This window comes from Rhinoraja longicauda, chromosome 25, assembly GCF_053455715.1.
Source record: "Rhinoraja longicauda isolate Sanriku21f chromosome 25, sRhiLon1.1, whole genome shotgun sequence".
Taxonomy (NCBI): domain Eukaryota; kingdom Metazoa; phylum Chordata; class Chondrichthyes; order Rajiformes; family Arhynchobatidae; genus Rhinoraja; species Rhinoraja longicauda.
The window spans coordinates 6,699,336-6,711,006 of NC_135977.1; the positions used below are offsets into that span (position 1 = coordinate 6,699,336).

The 11,671-nt window shown below is 44.6% G+C and overlaps 1 protein-coding gene across 1 annotated transcript; it reads left to right on the forward strand.

Annotated features, from left to right (window-relative positions):
- Positions 1 to 82: 82 nt before the first annotated feature.
- LOC144605714 (uncharacterized) lies at positions 83 to 11,242 on the forward strand. Its single transcript, XM_078421222.1, has 2 exons — positions 83 to 270; positions 7,512 to 11,242. Exon 2 carries the CDS (start codon positions 7,530 to 7,532, stop codon positions 8,703 to 8,705), a length of 1,176 nt encoding a protein of 391 aa, XP_078277348.1. The 5' UTR covers positions 83 to 270; positions 7,512 to 7,529; the 3' UTR covers positions 8,706 to 11,242.
- The last annotated feature ends 429 nt before the right edge of the window (positions 11,243 to 11,671 follow it).

The following is an 11,671-nucleotide window of genomic DNA, read 5'->3' on the forward strand; positions in this document are numbered from 1 at the left end:
CAACTTCTGTCCCAGGCACGTTCTCACACACTTCCTGCTCTTCCGCCGAGCAGTTGAAGCTGAAAGTAAATGGGGCATGAAGTCTTGCGGTAGCTTTCCGCGGGTAAAAGACAGACTCCGTGTGCCTTCAACCAAAACAATTTCTATCTCATAACCTATAAGAAACATTATCAACTGGCAGTATCGCAATCGAGTGGCAGGGTTGTACGACGGTTCATTGCTCTATCGCCATTGGAAAGAGGTTCCTTTAACTGACTGCACATCAGCACAGTAAGTTATTTTCCCATTATTCCTCTTTGCACTCTTCAATGTTAGATTTGAATTTGAACATTTTCTAAAAAGCTCCTGGTGTTACACAGGTAAGCTTTCAACTGCTGTGTATTTTGATTCTTTAAACAACACATTTATCATCTTTGTTGAAGAGAAGACAAATTAAACTTCTTTAAATTTATTAAACCTTGTTTAATTTTAAACCATTTGCGGCTAATGACCTAAAATTTCATCAGTTTGTCGGTGAAATAAAGATCTTGCATTTGAATGTTGTTCTCAGAATGGATCTTAGATTTCCAACTTTTTTTACTCTGCCATAAATTTAAAACGCTTCCCCTTCATTCTGACCTCAGTCATGTTCCTTGTAGATTAACAACATGATAGCTGGAGCCAACGAACTAACAGTTGGTTGGCGGAAATTGTCGCCTACCCATGTCCTCCAGAGATGTTGTCTGACCCGTTGAGTTCCTCCAGCACTTTGGGTCTTTTCTTGTGAACCAGCTTCTGCACTCCCTTGTGTCTACAGTATAAAGTTTTGTTGAGATCTTTCATTCAGATCCAGTGATCTATCAATAAGCTTGTAATTCATTCCTGTGGTGAATGGTTGTGCCCCAAACCTCTTTCGTTTAAAAAACGCAAGAGGTTCTGTCCTCCCAGTGGGTGAAGGGGTGCAGAGGGGGGCGGGGAGGGTGGGTTAGTGGGACAGTGTGGTGTGACCGTGAATTCATAAAAGGAGCCAGTGGACAAAGCTCAGACACCTGAAGTTGCTCAGACTTAATGAAAATGAAGTTTGCAAATGCAAATGATATCCTATTCAAAAAGGCCAGAATCCTGGAGTAATACAGTACGGAAACAGCCCCTTCGGCCTAACTTTCCAATGCCGACCAATATACACCATCTACACTAGCCCCACCTGCCCGCATTTGGACCATACCCCTCTGAGCCTTGTCAAATTCTGTAAATGACTTGACATATAACTTGATGCAACGACATAATGCATCACATTCTTAGAAATATGTTGTTGTAGGCAGAGAGACCTCAAAAGTACTTGAAAGGTGGGGACTGATGACTTTATATATATATATTCAATTCAATTCAATATATTTTCGTTTCCAAAATCTGGATTGAAATCCATCCCAATTAATGAGAAGGAAGAGTTTTCTGGTTGCCAGCATTCTGTGTGAAGCGTATTTGGACAGTCTTCACTGCACTAGTTGTTCTAAATGAGAACCCTGGTGTAAATGTTGTGCCCAACTATTCCCAGTCCATGCTTTGGGAGTGTCTGGGTGTAGCTGAGCCCAAGACAATCAGGGTGTGACAGTTATGGCTCTGGGCACTTCGGCCATGCCGGCTGAACAGATGTTTGGTGCTCGAGGCTTGGGAAGAAAGCTGTCTTAGATACATGGCATTGCGAAGTGAAAGGCCACAATAAACACCATCTGCCACTCCTCAATCCGTTGGAATTGGAACGGGTAGTTGGAATAAGGGCAGCACAGTGGCACATTGGTGGAGTTGCTGCCTCACAGCGCAAGAGACCCAGGTTCGATCCTGACTACGGGTGCTTGCCTGTACGGACGTTTGGACGTTCTCCCCATGACCTGCGTGGGTTTTCTCCGGGTACTCCGCTTTCCTCCCACACTCCAAAGACAAGCAGGTTTTTTGTAGATTAATTATGTTTGGTAAAATTGTACCGAATTGTAAAATTGTAATTTGTCCCTATTGTGTAGGATAATGTTAGTGTACGGGATGATGGCTGGTCGGTACGGATTCGGTGGGCCAAAGGGCCTGTTTCCGTGCTGCATCTCTAAAGTTTAAGAGTCTAAATCTTGACTGTCATACAGGAACTTCAAACAAAAACCACGGATGCTATAAATCTGAGATAGAACGGAAAATGGTGACACTCAGCAGGCCTTAGATTTATACAGCACGGAAACAGGTCCTTCTGCCCAACTTGTCCATGCCAACGAACTTTTACCCAGAGTAGGAGAATCGAAAACCAGATGACATAGGTTAAGGTGAGGTCAGGTTCCTAAGGTTCAATAGGACCCTGAGGGGCAACATTTTCACACAGAAGGTGGTGGGTATATGAAACGAGCTGCCAGAAGCAGTAGTTAAACCAGGTACTATAACAACATTTGGTCAGTACATCGATAAGAAAGGGATGTGGGCAAAACGCAGGCAGGTGGGACCAGTGTAGTTGGGGCATGTTGATCAGTGTGGGTAAGTTGGGCCAAAGGGCCTGTTTCCACACTGTATGATTCTATAGCCTTATGAATCTGAGATGCCCCATCCTAGCTAGTCCCTGTGACTTGGTAGGGTTCCACTGGGTGCTCTGGTTTCCTCCCACATTCCAAAGGCATGCAGGTTTGTAGGTTAGTTAGCCTCTGTAAATTCCCCCTTAGTGTGCAGAGAGTGGTTCTTCTTATCGAGTCCACATCACAAGATTGGAAAATGTTCAGCCCGAGCTGAACACACTTCTCGGCATCTGCATGCAATGGTGTCTTGCGCTTCTGGTGCCTCCAGTGCGTGGTGGTGGAAAGATTGGTGGAAACAGGGCCGCGACGTGAATGCTCTTTCCTTAACCCCAGAGTGTGGTTGAGAAAGTGGGATAACATAGAACAAGTGTAATGGACGATCGAAGGTCGGCGTGGACTCTGTGAACCCGTTTCTATGCTGGATCTTTCAATCAATCAATTCAATCAATCAAAAAGCTAATACCAGTAATCATGGCCATGAATTTTACTGGATATCTGCAAACCTCATCTGGTCCATTATGAGCTATGAGGGGGAAAAAAAACCCTTAAATCTTTTCATTGCCTGTAACAAGGTTGGGGAACTCTTAGTTCAGGGCAACTTGGAATTTTAGTTTTTTAGTTTTTGAAGATACAGAGTGGAAGTAGGCCCTTCAGCCCACCAAGTCCAGGACAACCCGTTCACACTGGTTCAATGTTATCCCACTTTCACACACACTCCCTACTCACAAGTTTAATTTAGTTCAAAGATACAGCGTGGAAACAGGCCCTTCGGCCCACCGTCCACACTTACCATTGATCACCCATACACTGGTTCTGTTCTACACACTGGGGGCATTCCTGGAGGGCATGGACAGGCGATGTTTCAGGTCAGGACCCTTCTTCAGAGTGAGTGTTATGAGCCAGCATGCATCTGATGGGCCAGAAAAGCTTCCTTCTTTGTCATCATGAAATGTCAGTCACTAGGGAAACAGAATTAACATTTCAAGTCATCCATTTCCATTTCCATTTAGTTTTCACTTCGGATTTTCAGCATCTGCCCATGTTTGCCTCCCTGCGACTGAAAGAAGGTAGCTTTTGAAACACAAATGGCAGTGATCTGCCTGAGATAAATATTTGTGGTTCAGAGTTCTAAGGGACAATATAAAAAAGTCGTAACATAATTTGGTATCAGGGCGTGACCCAAAAAGAAACAATGGCAAAAACATTCACAGGAAATATACAGAATAAGTCAGATTTATTACACGTATGTACATATATGGGAAAGTACAGGTAAAATTAAAATCTTGCTTGTAACAGCGTCACAGGCACATAGACAACACACAAAAACATACTTTCATAAATGTATCACTTGTCATTAGGTGCTCCACAGTCACATTGGGCCATTATTCTGCCACTAAGTTGCAGTCCTTCGACTTTAGTTTTTTTAAAGTTTAGAGATACAGCGTGGAAACAGGCCCTACGACCCACCGAGTCCATGCTGACCAGCGATCACCCATACACTAGTTCTACGCCACACACTAAGGACAATTTTTACAGAAGCCAGTTAACCTACAAACCTGCACGTCTTTGGAGTGTGGGAGGAAACCGGAGCACCCGGAGAAAACCCACGCGGTCACAAGGAGAACGTGCAAACTCAGTACAAACATCACCCATAGTCAGGTGAAGCTGGAAGCTGCTGAGACAGTTAATACTCTCACTGAGTACAGACCCAGAGCCAGTGATTCTGACCTAAAATCTGACTTACGTAAGGGTTCAACTGTAAGGTAGGCCTTACCTAAGTCGGGGCGTGCCTGCACTTCTAAAACAATCAATTGCATGGCATTATAAATTTTGCTTGGATGTTTTAGGAGTCACAGATTATCCCCTTGCCATTAGGCAATGAAGTTCACAACAGGATAATTTTAAAATGTTTCAATTCTTTCATGGCCTCATCTATTCCTATCTCTGTAATCTCACTACACCTAAAATCTCATCTCCAGCCCTGAACTCCTTTTCTCTTATTTTGATCATTTCCCCATGACCTTTCAGCCCAGTATGTTGGCATCAAGTTAAGAAGCACTTTCATGAATTTCCACCCTAAAGCCCTCAACTTTCCACGACCTTCTCTCCGTTTAATGGTTTACTGAATAGTGAAAGGCCTGGATAAAGTGAATGTGGAGATGATCTTTCCACCAGTGGGAGAGTCTAGGACAAGAGGACATAACCTCAGAATAAAAGGATGTATCGTTAGAAAGGAGAAGAGGAGAAGTTTCTCTAGTCAGAGGGCAGTGAATCTGTGGAATTCATTGCCACAGACGGCTATGGAGGCCAAGTCATTAGGTATTTTTAAGGTGGAGTGACAGATTCTTGATTAGTACGGGTGTCAGGGATTATGGGGAAAAGGCAGGAGAATGGGGTTGAGGGGAAAAGATAGATCAGCCATGTTTGAATGGCAGAATAGACTTGATGGGCCAAATGGTCTAATTCTGCTTCGAGAACTTATGAACTTATGAACACCATTTCATCAACAACCTCCTGAAGGATAGTTCTTTGACTTTTTTCATCTGGACTCTATGGGCCAACGCTCCTAGTTGCAGACACCACAATTTCGCTGTTTTTTGATCAGAGGAGGTTTCCTCAAAATATAACTTGAAGTGAAAGTAAATAAAAATGAAAGCAGCTTGAAATAAAAAATCATGTGTGCTTACTTTTATTCTTTTGACAATAGTATGTGAAGGATGATGAAAGATGGGAGGCGCTGTGCTATATCTTGTGGTTTTGTTGACTAAACAGGAAATCTTGCAACACTGTTCTCTGCAAAAGTCAAACATATCGGTGGCTACAACTTCACCTTTAATTAAGTGTTTGATACTACAAAGCGTCGGCAAGAATTGTTTACTTTACATTATTTTAGAGATACAATGTGGAAACAGGCTCTTTGGCCCACCAAGTCCACGCCAACTCGGTGGGCCTTTAGACTTTAGAGATACAGTGCGGAAACAGGCCCTTCAGCTCACTGAGTTTGTGCCGACCAACGATCACCCCACGCATCAGTACTATCCGACACGCTAGGGGCTATTTACAATTTACTGAAGCCAATTAACCTTCAAACCTGTTCGTCTTTGGAATGTGGGAGGAAACCGGAGCACCCAGAGAAAACCCACATGGTCATAGGGGGAATGTACAAACGCCATACAGACATCACCCGTGGTCAGGATCGAACCTTGTTCTTTGGAGCTGCATGTTGGCAACTCTAGCACTGCACCACTGTGCCGCCCCGACTACCAATTACTGTGATACTAAATCAGTGGAGGAAGGGAAATCCAGATCCTTCAGCGAATATGCAGTTGATCAATAAATGTTGAATTATTCAAATAAACTCTACTTAAAATTAGGCTACACATGAGGACGTTGAAACACAAAACATGAAAACCTCCATGTGCTCCAATTTCCTACCACATTCCAAAGATGTACAGGTCTGTAGGTTAATTGGCTTCTGTAAATTGCCCCCAGTGTGTGGGATAGAACCAGTGTGTGTGTGTGAACGAAGGTCGGCGTGGACTCAGCGGGTGAGGGGCCTGTTTCCATGCTGTATCTCTAAACTAAACAAAATTAGATTAATGTAATGAAAGGTATATTGGAAGTTGAATGTTCAGAAAAATCTGCCATTTGGTTTTAAGGGAGAAAAGACCGTCGAACTAATTCTAACAACGTTCAGCTCATGTGTTGATTATTAGGTGATGTGTCTAGTTGTCGTGACAGGAAGTGGTGGAGACAGGTACAACTACAATGTTTACATAGAACAAAGAACAGTACTGCACTTTGCCCCATAATGTCTGTGCCGATCATGATGCCAAGCTGAACTAATCTCCACTGCCTCTACAAGATCCATACCCCTCCATTCCCTGCATATACACATGCCCATCTAAAAGCATCTTAAATCCCACTTTTGTACCTGCCTCTACCACCATCCCCAGCATCAGGTGCCTGGAACCCACCACCCCCCCATGGAGAAAAAACTTACTGCACGCATCTCCTTTAAACTTTGCACCCTTCACCTTAAAGTTATACGCTCGAATCTTTGACAATAAAAGACATCGTATTTCTAAACGAAACTAAACTAAACAAAATTAGATGAATAAAATGACTCTGTGGGCCGAAGGACCTGTTTCCACGCTGTATTTCTAAACTAAATCTCTAAACTAAACAAAATTAGATTCATGAAACGAAGAAGGGTCTCGACCCGAAACATCACCCATTCCTTCTCTCCGGAGATGCTGCCTGTCATAGAAACATAGAAAATAGGTGCAGGAGTAGGCCATTCGGCCCTTCGAGCCTGCACCGCCATTCAATATGATCATGGCTGATCATCCAGCTCAGTAACCTGTACCTGCCTTCTCTCCATACCCCCTGATCCCTTTAGCCACAAGGGCCACATCTAACTCCCTCTTAAATATAGCCAATGAACTGGCCTCAACTACCTTCTGTGGCAGAGAATTTCACAGATTCACCACTCTCTGTGTGAAAAAAAACGTTCTCATCTCAGTCCTAAAAGACTTCCCCCTTATCCTTAAACTGTGACCCCTTGTTCTGGACTTCCCGAACATTGGGAACAATCTTCCTGCATCTAGCCTGTCCAACCCCTTAAGAATTTTGTAGGTTTCTATAAGATCGCCCCTCAATCTTCTAAATTCCAGCGAGTACAAGCCGAGTCTATCCGGTCTTTCTTCATATGAAAGTCCTGCCATCCCAGGAATCAATCTGGTGAACCTTCTCTGTACCGCTGAGTTACTTCAGCATTTTGTGTCTATCTTTAATGAAATGAATGGGGTGGGCTGAAGGGCCTGTTTCCATGAAGTGTCTCTAAAACTAAAACTAAAAATTAAAACCTGCTTACCTGGATTCCACATAGAAACTAGTTGTACACCATGTGTTACAAAGAGAAATAAGAGCAAGTGCGCTACTCGTGTAGGTTTAACTTTGCTGAATGTTTGTGGTTTCTTTTAGGAACAGCTGCTTGCAGACATGCCGGTGATACGGCACAGTCTTCCTGTGTTGCTTGTTGTTGTATCCAGTCTGGCTGTAATGGGACAAGACACAAGTGAGGCTCCAGAGTTCCCTACTTCAACCTCTGCTGACACAAGCTCCGCCACGCCACAAAGCACATTGGAGAAATCTGAGTCAACTGCACCAAAGTCTCCTGTAGAAAGTGTCACCGGGCCACACAGCACGAGTGAAACCACACAGTTATCTGACTCAACTTCTGTTGCAACTAGTGCCGATGTGCCGGAACAACAAACCACATGGAAAACATTCGAGAATTCTCGTCCACCTGAGCCAACGTCCACTGCAGTCACCCCAAGCCCCAGCACCCACTCCGAAAACATCAGAGGGAGCTCAGCAACTGTGTCGTCTCAGTTCCCAACCACTGCGCACATTGACGATACAACTGGAAGTACTGACCAACTCACTTCCAGAACAACCGTTTCAACAGTAGGGGTCCACTCCACCGAAGGGTATCTGTCCCAAACAACCCAAGAAAACAGTTCTTCTCAGCCGGCCACCACTAACCTGACGGAATCATCCACCACTCCTGGACTGGACGTGGGGACCAATGAGTCCGAAACTGACATCACCACGACTGAGGTCACATCATTCTCTACTCCAACCACCAATACGTCGGAGGCCGGTGGCTTCCTCGCTCCAGGTGTAATGGGGAAAACCCAACCTCCTCCATCTAGCGGGATGACTTCCACCAAGAAGCAAACTCTGGTCGCCCGTCCAACGACCGCTGCCAGTACAGCGGTAACATCCAGTGGCAAACCGAGGGCAACCATTCCCGCCGCCGCCAAAGTCACCACCAGAAGTCATATGACCGCTCAAGTGGTGACCAAGAAAATTAGCCTCGTGACTCAGTGCCTGATAGTCATTGCGTTCCTGGCGGGGGTCTGCACCATTTTTGTCATCTGCACCATCGTCCTCTGCACCAAGCTGTCCGCCCAAAGGCACAACTACAGAGTTAATCAGAGGAACGGCACAGAACTGATCTGCATTTCGTCTCTGCTGCCCGAGGAAGAAAGAAAGATGAGGAAAAAGCTGAGGCCAAAGCGGCTACGAGATTTTAAGGAAACCTTGACTGGGAAATCCAGTGACTCTGATGACGATGACCTTACCCTCCAGAGCTTTGTGACTGAACACTAGAGCTGTGCATTACATGCAGGTTCAGAGTTACCCGCCCAGACCTCAGATAATCATGTAGTAACGGGATGAACCAAGGGTCGAGCTTTGATTAACAATATGAAAGAAACTCTGCAGACTTTCTATAACTGAGTTCTGGAAAGTATCAAGCAGTCCTGGTTTTCTCTCAGCTCTGTAATGCAGGACAACCAGCATCTGCAGTTCCTTCCCACAGCTCCACTGTGAAATCTCCTCATGGTATGCCTACTTTGGAGAGGTTCTCCGCCTCTCTACGACAAGAGGTCTGCAAGTCTGAAGAAGGTTCTCGACCTGAACCATCACCCATTCCTTCTATCCAGAGGTGCTGTCTGTCCCGTTGAGTTACTCCAGCAGTTTGTGTCTATCTTCTTATGTCGGGCTTCTCGATCTGTACTGCTCTTGCAAAGCTTTGGTGATGAGTGGACCTGTTTCAGTTCTCGTTTGACTGCGAAGATCAGGTTGCTATGCAGAACTTTCATGCTCTAAACACATTTTTTAGACATCATAGGTACAAATTTGAAAAAAAATTAAAGATGTTTTATTGTGGACTTGCCTCAGCACGTTGTGGAATCTGATCATTGGATCAAAGGATTGATTTATGGATTAAGTCACAAAATGTTCCTGGGTCCATTTGAAGAAGGTTTGCACACTGGAGTGTTAACACCTGAAGCATTGGTTTCTTCGTCAGAAGTTACAGGTGCCATTCGGCCCATTCTTCTGTGGCCAAGCCAATCTTTTGGCCTTGGGAACTAATTCTCTGGATGGCACAACGGCAATGTGGGATTAACCTACCTAACAAAGGCCTCTAAAACTGAGAAGGGTTTTGGTAAAGTGTAAAGTAAATATCTGTTTACCCCAGTTGTTGACTCAAAGCTGTTAATTACTGACTATTGATAATTACTGATTGGTGAGGTAGATAAATGCTTACAAGATGGGACTTAAGGGCTAACCAGTACTGAGGAAAAGATGAGGCCTGAGACAGATCAACCATGATCAGTTTGATCAGCAGGGAAGACATGCGCAAAGTACAAAGTGCTGGGAGAACTCAGTGGGTCAGGCGGCATCTGTGGAGGAAATGGATAAGGCAGCATTTTGGGTCGGGACCCTGGGTCTTGAGAGTTAGGGTTAAGATTAACTACAAATGGTGATGTTTCCTTGTTTAGACTTTAGACTTTACTTTAGAGACAGCAAGGAAACAGGCCCTTTGGCCCACTGAGTCCACACTGACCGGTACACTAGCACTCTGCCACACACTAGGACAAATTATAATTTTTACCAAAACCGACTAACCTACAGGCTGCACGTCTTTGGAGTGCGGGAGGAATCCGGAGCACCCGGAGGAACACCACGCAGGGAGAACGTACAAACTCCGTACAGACAGCATCCGTGGTGGGGATGGAACCCGGGTCTCTGGCAGCAACTCTACCACTGTGCCACCATGCCGTTCCCCAGCATCGGGGCAACATTGTTCATGTTATCGTTGCCCTTTCAAGTGACTCCATCCGTGTGTTCAGGAGGTGCCGTTGAAGTCATCTAGGGGTGACTGTTGGACAGTTTGTTGATGGTCTACGCAGCGAGTTCGGTTCACCGGTTGCGGAGGGAACGAATGATTAGATGATGGCCGCAGTGCCAGACTAGCTGGCGGACTTGTGTTGGATGGTATCGAGGTTTGGAGTAGACTTTGTGGTGACAGAGCAACCGTCTTCTGAACCGTCACAGTGAGCGATCGGTTTGGGCTTCTGGTCTCCGGTGAATGCTGGGGTGTTGATGGTGGGGGACTCGTGGTCATTCTGCCCTTGGATTTCAGGTGTAGGGGGTTGGATTAAGGTTTCTGGTTGTGTTGAGTGAGTGTTATTTGCCACAGATCGGCCTGATCAATTCTTTAACATCAATATAATCAGGCAGAGTCAGCAAAGTTTTATGAGAGTTTCTGGTTTAAGCAATTTATTGAAGTTCTTTGAAGAAGTAACAGAAGATATGAATAAAGAGGAACTGATGAATTAAAAAAATTGAAAGAAGTAGCTTGGAAACAGGCCCTTTGGCCCACAGAGTCCAAGCCAACCATTGATCACCTGTTCACATTAGTTCCCTGTTATCTCACTTCTGTATCCACACCCTACTCTCGAGGCAATTTAAGGAAGTCAATTAACCTGCAAGCCCGCATGTCTTTGGGAAATGGGAGGAAACCAGAGCACCCGGAGGAAACCAACAGAAACTGTTTGGATCCGAAACTATTCTACTTACTTCGAACAGTCTAATTTGGCTCTTCCAATGCAGAGGGAATGTGTGCCATTTATTAGTCACTTTCTAAGTAGAATTTTGAAATAACCTGTTGTCGACCGTGTTATAATGTGTAATTCGTGCTCCTGAATAGATTGGTAGTATTTATCTGGTTGTACAACTATACCAGGAAAAGTAATGTTAACTATTTCATTCGTTTTCCATTAACTGATGAGAGTGCATCTGGTATTGTGTGATCATTGTTGCTCCAGTTGTTAAGGATGTTGACTCATCGGGAACAGTTCAGAGAATTTTATTTTTTTTTAAATTTCAAAAATAAACTTTCCTCATAATAAAAAATATATATAAAACAAAAAACAGTGCAATCAATAGTGTGACACATTCAACAGTGTCACACTCAGTAGTGTTCGCACCGATCATGCAACAAAACACCACTGCAAGGGTGGCGCAACGGTAGAGTTGCTGCCTCACAGCGCTTGCAGCGTCAGAGACCCGGGTTCGATCCCGACTACGGGTGCTGTCTGTACGGAGTTTTCTGATAAGCAAGGAAGTGCAAGGCTTTGCGGTAGGCAGCAATGAGGCTTTGTCACTATCAGATCACTCATGAGCTTGTTGAATATCACATGTTTGATGGGGCATTTGCCTTACTTCTGTTCTTACTTTATATGGTTAAAACCAGTTCCCTTTTCTGCTTCAGCTGCCTTTTATGG